This window comes from Microcebus murinus, chromosome 10 (assembly GCF_040939455.1).
Source record: "Microcebus murinus isolate Inina chromosome 10, M.murinus_Inina_mat1.0, whole genome shotgun sequence".
Taxonomy (NCBI): domain Eukaryota; kingdom Metazoa; phylum Chordata; class Mammalia; order Primates; family Cheirogaleidae; genus Microcebus; species Microcebus murinus.
The window spans coordinates 61161202-61173670 of record NC_134113.1 but is presented as its reverse complement, the minus strand read 5'-3'; the positions used below and the strand labels follow the sequence as shown (position 1 = coordinate 61173670).

The 12469-nt window shown below is 48.5% G+C and overlaps 2 protein-coding genes across 2 annotated transcripts in view; both read left to right on the top strand.

Annotated features, from left to right (window-relative positions):
* ATP5F1B (ATP synthase F1 subunit beta) overlaps positions 1 to 12469 on the top strand; it is a 247805-nt gene that overhangs the window by 20641 nt on the left and 214695 nt on the right. The gene's annotated exons all lie outside the window — the stretch shown is intronic.
* Positions 1185 to 12034, top strand: LOC105865595 (short chain dehydrogenase/reductase family 9C member 7). The gene is made up of 4 exons (XM_012754265.2): positions 1185 to 1485; positions 3683 to 3941; positions 4605 to 4768; positions 11817 to 12034. Exons 1-4 carry the CDS (start codon positions 1185 to 1187, stop codon positions 12032 to 12034), a joined length of 942 nt encoding a protein of 313 aa, XP_012609719.2.

The following is a 12469-nucleotide window of genomic DNA, read 5'->3' as shown; positions in this document are numbered from 1 at the left end:
ATAGTGATGCTGGAGGTTGATCCATGGCAGCACACTAGGCTCCAGCATCATCCTGTCCCTGCATCCCAGGCAGTTCTGGGTGTGGTCCCTCACGAAATCACACCTTCATCTCGTTTCCTCATTTCCTTTCCTTCACTACCTTCCCCCCTACCTTTCTGTGACTTCTTTGCCCAGTTGCCTGGAATCTCTCCTTCTTCTCCAAGTCCTGACCCTGAGAATGTTCTAAGTCTCTGGCCCTAATTCTCTGCTCCTCCTATATCTCATCCTCTCCCAGAGCCAAGGACTCTGCCCAGGCCCTTCCCTCTGCTGCCCTGTGAGCACATGAGTCCCGCATCATTTCGCTGGGCACTCCTCACTGGTGATCCAAGCGTCCCCCCTGAAGGCGTCAGGCCCAAGTCGCTCAAGTCCTTTTACTTTTGGGGAGTTGGGGGCCTCACATCACCAGCCTCCCCTATAGGAGGACCCTGCTGCCTCTACCTCAGGACGATGGAGGCACATCCACCAGGAGGAAATTCTTCGTTTCTCATTCTCTTTCATCATGGAGACTTACCTAAGAATTCCAAAACGCTGCTGACCTGTAACTTGTTTCTCTTGGGGTTTGGAAAGCACAGAATCAATTTTTTGTTTGTTTGTTTGTTGCGTTAATAAATTTGTCTTAATTTTTTTCCCTGAAAATAAAAATTAAATTTATTTACATGCCTGTATGACAAATGATTTTGATCCCTGGGCCAGGGGTGTAGCTGGGATGGGGTGGGGCTGGGATGGGGAGTTTCCAGGGGGGCTCTCTGGGCTGAGTCCTCCTTTCTCATTTGCCCCTCTTACACCACAGGGTGAGCCACCTGTCATCACCAATATTGCCACTGGGGATTTTCCTACTCTTGGCCCCTTTACCCATCAGGGCAGGGGGAGAGAAGGAGGCAGCCACCAGCACTGTCAGAGGTGACAAGGCTTCAGGTTGGACTTGAATTTCTTGCATCTGGGCTAATTGGTATGGTGATGCATCCACCTATAGAAATTACACAGTGGCTCACCCAAACGCCCCGCATCTGTTGCAAACAGTGGGAGGGAGAAGAGCTCTTCTTCCCCGTGGGTTCCAGCAGACTGCCGACTGGGGCTCAGAGGACCAGCCTCTACTGCTGACTCCTGAGCCCAGTCCTTCCGGGCCATCACTTTCCTCCTGCCCTATGGCGGCTCTCACGGACCTCTCCTTTATGTACCGCTGGTTCAAGAACTGCAATCTGGTCCGCAACCTCTCAGAGAAATATGTCTTCATCACGGGCTGTGACTCTGGCTTCGGGAACCTGCTGGCCAGACAGCTGGTTGATCGGGGCATGCGGGTACTGGCTGCTTGCTTCACTGAGGAGGGGGCCCAGAAACTTCAGCAGGATACCTCCTATCGGCTGCAGACCACCCTACTGGATGTCACCAAGACTGAGAGCATCCGGGCAGCAGCCCAGTGGGTGAGGGACCAAGTGGGCGAGCAAGGTGGGGCTAATTGCATTCTTTGGCTTTCTCCATTTCTCCTTCTTTCTCTCTCTCTCTCTACCAAAGCATCTGATACTATGAGGGACCCTGATGTCCAGAAGAGGTGGGAGAGGTGATGTGGGAAAAGGGGCTGAGGCTCTGGCTCAGTCGTATTGGAAGCCACTGCATGGTTTGGCCTGTTCATGTGAGGAGTTGATTTCCCAAAGAAGTTTTCTCTCCTGGAAACTCAGAGGAACAGGGAAGAGGTTGACCTAGGAGGTGAGGGAGGATAGATGTATTCTGTATGTCCAAACCTCTAAAGATGGAAGTGTCTCTCTGAGATTTCAGGAATCCTAACCATCAACTCCTATAGGAATACAAAACCCATTTCTTGTGGGGATTAGACCAGTGGGAGGGGGAAGCGGTGAGAGGTGGGATCCCAGGAGTGCATTTGCTCTCCTTAACTGTGTCAGGCAGGGGAGAGAGAGATCTCTTCCTCACATCACAGTAGATGTTGGTTTCACTTCAGGACAAATGTCTATGTCAGAATGGCTGATCCTATTGGGAAGAGAGGCTGCGGACTAGGGCTGGACCAGGACTACATGGGGACCTGCCCCACAAACTTGCAGCACACAGGGTGTGGGTACAGGAACAGGAGGAACAGGACGGCTGGGTTGCAGAAGCAGCAGCCTGGGGGAAGTCCTTACTCCTACAGGAACTAGTCTGGGGTCCACACATAGGCATGGGCAGCAGAGCCCTGGAGCCAGGTGGAAAACATATGTTGAATGAACTAATTATTGAATAATTCATCAAGAGTGAGCCTCTTTCTTCAACAGGCTGCCTTGGCCGGCACCCTTAATTCATCCTTGAGCCATTTGAATTAATGACTCATGGGCTATGTGAGTTTCCTATTGCTGCCGTAACAAATTAACACAAATGGAGTGGTTCACAGCAACGCGAAGTTATTATCCTTTAGTTCTGGAGGAGAGAAGTCCCAAATGGATCTCACTGGGCTAAAATCAAGGTGTCAGCAGAGCTGTGGTTTCTTCTGGATGCCCTAGGGGAGAATCCATTTCCTTGCCTTTTCCAGTTTATAGAGGAGGCCACATTACCTGGCTCAGGGCCCACTTCCTCCAACTACAAGGCCAGCAAGGTTGGGCTGAGTCTTTTTCATGCTTTTTCCAGTTCGCTGACTTCTGCCTCTATCTTTCCCTTAAAATGACCTTTGCAATTATATTGTACTCACCAGGCTTATCAGGATAATCTCTCCTACTTAGCAGTCAGTTGATTAGCAACCTTTGTTCCATCTATAATCTTAATTCCCCTTTCCCATGTAACCCACCTTGTTCACAGATTCCAGAAATTAGGATGGGAATATCTTTAGAGGACCATTATTCTGCCCAGGCCCCTGGACAACATCCTTGGTGGGAACTGGGGGGTGTGGGGATGTGGAGGAGGGAAGTCCGGAGAGAGGAAGTGATTTGTCCAAGGCTGGACAGGACTGGAGCTGAGGCTCTTCAACCCTGGGCCCCTGCAGAGTGGAATGACAACACTTAGCATCATTTTTCTCCATTTATACCACTTAAATATCTTGAACAGAGCCCTTATCACATTTTCTGTAAGTATTTTATTTAAATGTTTTATATATTTATTTATAATTATTATTATTTACTCTCTGGTTTGTGAGCTCCTTGCAGGATAAAACCCCATGTTGTTCATTTTCTGTCTCCCTTGCTCTGTAATTGGCACAGAGTAAATGCATGAATGAATGAAATGTGTATGTGAGAAATGCAGTTGGTTACACTGAGGTGAATAGGGAGGGGAAGCGTGACATGGTAAGGGACTCTAACATTAATCCATTGCTATAAAAATGATATCTCTTATCCCAGAGCTAGTAGCTTAGGTGCTATTAGCTAAAGCCTGGATTGTAGCTGGTACAGAGCCCCAGCTGGCTTGCAGCCTTTCTGTGAATCAGGAAAAAGAGCCTCTTGGGGGAAAACTAATTAGCAAAAGGCACACCTTCCTTCAGGCTATTATAGCTCCTCACCCCAGGCCCCATGCCCGGCAGTTTTGTGTCTTGTGCACCTGTCCAATCATCCTTGGTGGCCCTGTCCAATCATCCTTGGTGGCCCTGAGCCGGTGCAGAGTGGACCCTGGTGCTTTCCCAGAGACGCTGCTGATTTCTGTATGGTTCTCTCTCCCTCCATGTTGCCCCCAGGCCTCTGGGCCCTGGTGAACAATGCTGGTGTGGGCCTGCCCAGTGGGCCCAATGAATGGATGACCAAGGAGGACTTTGTGAAAGTGATCAATGTGAACCTGGTGGGACTGATCGAAGTGACCCTTCACATGCTGCCCATGGTCAAGAGAGCCCGGGGCAGGGTCGTCAACATGTCCAGCTCTGGTGGTCGTGTCGCAGTCATTGGTGGTGGCTACTGCGTCTCCAAGTTTGGCGTGGAGGCCTTCTCTGACAGCATCAGGTGACTGGTCCCTGGTACCAAACCACTGTCGGGGGAATCCCAGGGAATTCACCCCAGGAAGAGAGGGCTGGGATGACGGTATGTGGGCAGGGGAGTCCTGCAGGCAGGAAGCTAAAAAGAAAACAGTAGCAGAAGAAAGGTTAGAGCTCAAGGGGCCTTCCCCAAGGACCAAGAGAAGAAGGGATGAGGAGAAGAGGTGGGGTGGAGATAGGAGGTGTCCAGTGGGCCTTCCCTTGAGCTGCCCCAGAATGGGGGAAACCCTGTGGAAGTAGGAGGGAGAGGCCCCGAAGCAGACAGATAGGCTTGGGGGCAGAAGAGGATACAGGCCTTGTGTAGACCCTTCACTCCTTTTGCCATGTGGGTGTTGGGTGTGGGGCTGAGGCTAGGAGAGGCCTGGTAGAAGGCAAGACCTTGGCCTAGATTCTCACTTGTCTTCCTTCCCCCTGGCTTCACCTGATGCAAATTGCCCAGAAACTGCTGGACCAGTTTGGGAAAGGACCGAGGCCCTAAGGGAGGGCTTATTTGCATGAAAGCAATGCCCTGGCCCAGTGCACGGGTGAGGGAGCATCTCCAGGTTCCTGGGGAGACAGGCCCCTCCAGAGGTGACTCTCACTGATGACTGTCATCGTGGGGCTCAGACTGAGTGCAACTCTTTTTTCTCAGGCGTGAGCTGCACTACTTTGGAGTGAAGGTCAGCATCATTGAGCCCGGGAACTACCGGACATCCATTCTGGGCAACGAGGGCCTGGAGCTGCGCATGCGCAAGCTGTGGGAGCGGCTGCCTCAGGAGACCCGGGAGAGCTACGGCGAGGAGTACTACCGCCTCTGTGAGTTCCCGCGCGGGTCTCGGGAGTCATTGACCAGCTTTCAATTTACAGGTGTTGATACGGAGGCTCAGAGGGGTTCATGGCCCAAGGCCACACGGCTAGTGGCAGAGCTGGGGTTTGAAATACGACCAAGTGGCAAAACCGTGGCTGTGGGGGAGATGGGGGAGGTAAGAGATGCTGCCCACTCCTGGCACCTGCTCCCAAAACATCATTATGCAAGTGAATCCGGTGAAAATGCCCTGAGATGAGTCTGCCAACGTGACTAAGAGCATGGCTGCTGGAGCCAGACTGCCTGAGTTCAAATCCTTGCTCTGCCACTGACCGGCTAAGAGACTTTGGGCATATTGCCTAACCACCCTGTGCCTCGGTTTTCTCATCTCTAAAATGGAGCTAATGAGAGTGCCTGCCTCACAGGGTTGCTATGAGGATTAACATGTGTGAAGTATCTTGCCCACTCTGAGTGCTCGTTAAATGAAGAAGAAAATGAGCATGTGGGTATGTAAAAGGGATGGTCTCTAGGCAGCTCCCCTCTGTCCCTGAGCTAAGGGTGTCCTGTGAACCTTAGGTGTTTTGGAAGGGTAGAGGTAGAACATGATAGCTGCTTACCATGCTGCCCCAAAACTTAGTGTAGCAGAAGTGGTCTCCTGGACATCATGTGTATAATGCCATGACATAAAAAAACAACACAGCCATTTCTTCACTTTATACATGTTTTACTGTGAGGCTGCCATGTGCCAGGCACTGTAAGTGCCATGGAGGAGAAACATGGGGCTATGAAAGAAGAGCAGGGCTGTGAGTTAGAGCCCAAATTCAGATTGTGGAGTGGGAGAGAGCTTCTCTGAGTTGACTCTGAGAAAGAATAAGAGTGAGACGTTGCTGGAAAGGGGAAAGTGGGGCTGGGCAGGGACTTTTTTTTGCAGGAAGGCTCTAAGGCAGGAAACTCCTTCTGAGGAATTTTAAAGAAACCAGAAGGTCGGGAGCGATGGGGGATGGTTAGAGGGGGCACAGGATAAATTAGAGCATCAAAGCACACCTAGGATTAAGGATGTGATCTGATTTGTGATTAGAAAAGACCACTTTGGTTGCTGCACTGTCCTAGGCTAGACCAGCCAGTGGTTTGGACTGGAAAGAAGGTAGAGAAGTTGGAAAGAAGTTGATGGATGCCAGGTGTATGTTAGACCTGATGCTATGGAGGTGAGGGAGAGGGAACCCTGAAAGACGAGTGCTAGGTTTAAAGCTCGAGGAACCTGGTGGATGAAGGTATCATTCATTCATTGATTTAGGGAAGCCTCAGGGAAAAATAGCTGTATAAATATTCCTTGGAGGAAGTAATCTTTTAGTTATGGACATGTTAGAATTCCGTGAAGAGAAAATATGTCTGAGGATTTACCTTAGTTGGGTCTTTCTCAATAATGAGTGACAGAAAATCCAACCCAAATTATTTAAACAGAACAGGAATTTCTTGACCCGGATGACTAAAACTTTGAGCCAGATGAGCTTCTAGTACAGCCTGATCCAGCCCAAAAGTGATGTTGTTATGACCTGGTTTCACCCTATGTCTTGGCTCTGCTGCTTTTGTATTGACTCCAGTCTCAGAAGCTCTCTGCCCTGTGGGAATCACGTGGCTGCAGCATCTCTTCACCACATCCTAGGGTGAGGTCTGCTGGACAAAGGGCGAGTCATTTCCAGCAGCTCCCCACAAAGTCCTAATGTTCACTTTGACTTAGAGGGCCTTTGGTGGCTGAATCAGAAGGAACCCAGGATATACCAAAGCCTGAACCAATCACGGTGCCTGCCCAGGGGCATGTGAAAGTCTGGTTGGCTCAGGCTGGGTCATGTGCTCTGCCCCAACCAAAGGACTCAGAATGGGAAAAGCATGGATCCCCAAAGAGAAATTGGCAGCTGCTGGGAACAAGAGGGGTAGATGTTAGCAGGCAGGGAGAATAATATATATCCTCTGTGATTGCTCTAAAACTCCCTTAGCAAAGAGTAGTTGAAATTATTTATGGAGCTTCTATGAGGCTAGAGTGAAACAGACTCAGTCAGTGTCTGGAAACTTCACAAAGTCATTTTCTAAGTAAGTAATCATTGCAGTGAGAGGTTGTAGAGTCTTTAGTGCAGACTGTGAAAGAGGCCAAGTGCAGTGGCTGATGCCTGTAATCCCAACATTTTGGGAGGCCAAGGCGGGAGGACTGCCTGAGACCAGGAACTTGAGACCAGCCTGGGCAACAGAGCAAGATCTCATCTCTTAACAAGGAATTTTTTAAAAACTTAGTCAGGCATAGTGACACATGCCTATAGTCCTAGCTATTCAGGAGGCTGAGGTAGGAGGATTGCTTGAGCCCAGGAGTTCTGGGCTGCAGTGAGCTATGATTGTGCCACTGCACTCCAGCTTGGGTGACAGAGCGAGACCCTGTCTCTAAAAAAAAGAAAAAGAAAAAGAATATGTACATGTATAAAGGCAAACTTCCTCTGAAAACCACTTGTGAAAAAGCTAGTAATGTTATACTGAAGAGTAGTTAAGGATTGTGGGTTTATAAAATACCATATGCCGATTCATCTGTAGTCCACACCATAATTTCAAAGGAAAATTTTCAGGCAGGTGTCAAGTGTCTTTAGATAAAGCATTTTCCCAAGTAGTTATACTGTAATTTTCACTTCAGTTACCTAGTATTTGCTGGGATACAGAGATGAGACAAAGTCCCTGGGAATCTAGTAGAGGAATACTGAAAGGATATACAGCACCACATGGAGAATTATGCAATAATGACACATGGAAAATTGTGCAATAACGACATTCATACAAACCAAAGCAACAACACAGAGACTTAAATCTGCTGTCACAAAAGCCTCATAGAGGTGACAATGCATTAGTGAGTTTTGAAGGATGAATAGGTGTTCACCAAAATGGAAAGAGATGGTGGGTATTTTGCAAAGAGGAAAGAGCATGAGCAATGCTTTTGAAGACCTTACTTAGTGTTGTATGTTTTGGAGGCAGTGTAGATTCAGGGCTTGGATTCCAATAGTCCTTCTAATCATGTTATACAACTTTCTAAACTTCAGTTTGTAAAGTATAATTCCCCTATAAGCCCAGCTGAGGTGGGAGGATTGTTCAAGCCCAGGAGTTCGAGGCTGCAATGAGCCATGATAAAGCCACTGCACTCTAGTCTGGGTGACAAAGCAAGACCCTGTCTTTGATAAAAAGGAAGAAAAAGGATGAGTGGTGGCTCACACCTGTAATCCTAGCACTTTGGGAGGTCAAGGTGGGAGGATCATTTGAAGCCAAGAGTTCCAGACCAGCCTCAGCAACATAGAGAGGCCCTATCTCTGAAAAAAAAAAAAAAAAATTAATTACCTGGGTGTGGTGGTGTGCACCTGTAGTCCCAGCTACTTGGGAGGCTTAGGTGGGAGAATCACTTGAGCCCAAGTGTTTGAGGTTACATCAAGCTATGATCACACCACTGCACTCCAGCCTGGGTGACCTTGCCTTTAAAAAAAAAAGAAGAAAAAGAAAAAAGTATGATTCCTTGCTCACAGAATGTTAGGAAAATTAAAGACAGATGCAAAAATGCAGAGTACTGGCCAGGCACAGTGGCTCACACCTGTAATCCTAGCACTCTGGGAGGCCAAGGTGGGAGGATCACTTGAGATCCGGAGTTCAAGCTCACCCTCAGCAAGAGCAAGACCCTATCTCTACTAAAAATAGAAAGAAATTAGCCAGGCAACTATATATATATATATATATATATATATATATATATATATATATATATATATAAAAATTAGCCAGGCATTGTGGCACACACCTGTAGTCCCAGCTATTCAGGAGGCTGAGGCAGGAGGATCACTTGAGCCCAGCAGTTTGAGGTTGCTGTGAGCTTGGCTGACACCACAGCACTCTAGCCCAGGCAACAGAGTGAGACTGTGTCTCAAAAAAAAAAAAAAAAAAAAAAAAAAAGGCCGGGCACGGTGGCTCACGCCTGTAATCCTAGCACTCTGGGAGGCTGAGGCGGGCGGATTGCTCAAGGTCAGGAGTTTGAAACCAGCCTAAGCAAGACAAGACCCCTGTCTCTACTATAAATAGAAACAAATTAATTGGCCAAATAATATATATAGAAAAAAATATTAGCCGGGCATGGTGGCGCATGCCTGTAGTCCCAGCTATTCGGGAGGCTGAGGCAGGAGGATTGCTTGAGCCCAGGAGTTTGAGGTTGCTGTGAGCTAGGCTGATGCCACGGCACTCACTCTATCCTGGGCAACAAAGCAAGACTCTGTCTTAAAAATAATAATAAAAATAAATAAAAAAAGAAAAGAAAGAAATGCAAAGTATTCAGCTCATCTACAGTGAGAGTTCAATGTTATTATCACTGGTCTGGCAAGAGTGAAGTGTGGTGGGGATTGAGGTGGGCAGAGATGAGGGATCAGGCCATCCATGGCTTTAATGGCTATACTGAAGAGCATGGATCTTATTCTGAAGTCACTGGAGAGGCTTTTAAATGGCTCTGAAATGACTGATCAGATTTGTATCACTGTGGGAAGGATCAAGAGGCCAGCTGGGAGGCCACTGAAGAAACACAGAGAAGGAACAATAAAGTCGCAAACTTATGAGTCGTGGTGGCTATGGGAGGGAGGGGCTGTTGGATAGCCTGGAGAAACATTTAGGGGTGGTCATACTGCACCACTGGACACAAACTCCAGTAAGTGGCTGTGGCCAACCAAACAAGTCCAAACAGTCATTTTTAATTGCACCCAAATTAGAACTATATTGGAAATGGCTAATTAATAGCCAGTGATGTGGACACATTCCCAAAGAAGTGGCATGGAGCATCAGCACGGCAGACGCATGTGCAGTGCAGTACCCTGGTATGATACTAACAGATCTCGGGTTAATGCTCAGCATTGCTCAGGAGAAGCCCAGCCACCTGGCCAAGTTTCTTTTCTTGTCTCAACTCTGCTGTGACGGCCCTCAAAAATTCTCCTTTCAGTCCCTTTCCTCTTGGGGAGGGTCTGCCTCAGAAGCCCAGGACCTGTCCCTGGCAAAGGAGAAGGGGACAGCAACCAACCTACTGACCCTTACAACGTGCCAAAGACTGATACTGTATAGACTTTATCTTGCTTAATTCTTGCTGTATCAAAAATGGTTTCCTAGGCCGGGCGTGGTGGCTCACGCCTGTAATCCTAGCACTTTGGGAGGCCGAGGCGGGCGGATTGCTCAAGGTCAGGAGTTCAAAACCAGCCTGAGCGAGACCTCGTCTCTACCAAAAATAGAAATAAATTAATTGACCAACTGAAAATATATATACAAAAAAATTAGCCGGGCATGGTGGCGTATGCCTGTAGTCCCAGCTACTCGGGAGGCTGAGGCAGTAGGATCACTGAGCCCCGGAGATTGAGGTTGCTGTGAGCCAGGCTAATGCCACGGCACTCACTCTAGCCTGGGCAACAAAGTGAGACTCTGTCTCAAAAAAAACAAAAAACAAAAACAAAAAATGGTTTCCTAGATGCCCAAAGCCAAAGCCCACGTTCTTCCTGTCTCACTGTCGAGGGGAGTGACAGGGCTCAATGGGTACTTCTGTGCCTCTTCCCACTCCGTGCCTAGCATGGTGCCCAGCACTAAATAGCTGCTAGTAAATATTTGAGAGAACAATGAAAGGATGTGCCTCATACCACTTCCCCTGTCTGGGGTAGCGTCTTCTACCCCACCTGTCAGAGCCCAGTCCCTAGGCCACCTCATCGTGTCAGCTTCCCCCCACCTCTCCACCCGCACATGCTCCCTGGCTTTGAGGGAAGCACATAGCCCTGGGCACCCTGAATAATTCCTGTGACACTCACCGCCTGCCTTGGCCCCACTGGTGGTGGACTCCATGCCAGGCTGGAGTTCAGAGGACAGGTGTCTTCCCAGGACATTAATTCTCTACAGACAGTCTGGCTTTAAGCTAGCATGGCTCTTCTGGGGACTCCAAAATGTGGTTTGGCTTTTTCCCCACAGCAGTTTTCTCACCAGGAAACAGAAGAGGAATTCCTTAGAGTGTGGAGTAAAGGGGACTTCAGTGACACTGCGCTGCCCTTACAAAACGCCCACTTGGTCCTGACCCCGAGGGGGTAAATTCTCTGCCTGCCTGGACCATTGTTCCCATCAGGAAAGTCTGACTCACAGGTGCCATTTTATCTGGAGTCCTTGAGGCTCGCATTAAAGCATGAATCCCACCAACCCACCCCTGTCCCAGAGTCCTGGGGCAAAGGTGCAGATGAGGGCCAGTAAGTGCATGGTGTGGCCCATCTCCTGTTTGTGTTGTGAGCCTTGGCAGACTTGTATTTAATACCAACCAGGTGCTTTGCACCCATCCTGGCTCCTGTGTGCACAGTGCAAGCAGAACAATCCCTCACATTGGTTAGAGCCCTACAAGGTGCCTGTGTGTGCCTTAGATCATTTGAGCCCTCAGTGGCCTTATGACCAAGAGAGGGGTAGTGTTACTATTTTTTAATAATATTTTCTCCTGCATGCTTTTGTAGAAAATTTGGGAACTCTAGGCAGTACATAGATGAAGAAGAAAAGGCTCCAGTAGCTAGGAATCCCACCAGCCAGACAATATTTTTTACTTCCTTCATTTCAATTTTTTTTTGCACTTGTATACATGTGTTTTCTATCCTGTCCTTCCTCACCATCTACTTTGCTATTAATCATCTCTGTTATTCTCCAGGACAGGTATTATCTCCATTACAGAAAAGGAGAGTTTAAGCCCAAGGTCATACAACCAATAAGTGGCACAGTTATAAGAAGGACTGGGCACAATTCTTCTTATCGCTAGTCTAATACAATAATAGGAATTGAAAGCACAATTGTTGAATTCAGGAAGAGGAAATAAGATTATTGGTGATAATCTCATAAATGGGTGTTTGTTTACGGGACAACCTGGAGGTTGTGGCAGACCTATCAGAAATGTTAGATCAGGGATGCCATGAAAAAGGAGCTTGGATAGAATTCAGAAGAAACAATCTTTATAAAGAATAACAGAGCCTTTCATTTGTTCCCCGCACCCTCAAACAGATACTGAGAAGTTAACAAACATGATGAGGCAGGCAGAGCCAAGAATCAACGATGTCACCAACAGCATGGAGCACGCTATTGTTTCCCGGAGTCCCCGCATCCGCTACAACCCTGGCCTGGATGCCAAACTCCTGTACATCCCCCTGGCTAAGTTGCCCACCGCTGTAACAGATTTCATCCTGAGCCGATACCTTCCAAGGCCGGCAGACAGCGTCTGAGCTGGGGGAGCTCAAGGGGTGGTTGGTGGAGTGCAGCGGAGGGGGTGGGATAAAGGACTGTGGGATCATAAGAGGTGGTATCAGACATCCTGAGGGTACTGGCTGCAAAAGACGCTTTGCTCAGCTGCCACTCACTGCTGGCAAAGCTACTGGTCCAGCAGAAGGTAACTGCCTCTTCCCACCCGCTGGGGCCCCTTAGAAATCTGAGGTGGCCTTTGCGGGGTCAGAGACCTGCAGCGTGGCCCCAAGGACATGCATCACCCAGTCAGGATATGGCATTTTCTGGGCCTGGAAAGTCAAGGAGAAGGAAACCATCTCCTGCTGAATCATGAGACCCTCTCCGTTGTCACTGCCACTGGGAAACACAGTGGGATAATCTAGCCCCCCGGGGAATCTCCACCACCTTTTTATGGGTCTCTCAACCTATGGGTCTGT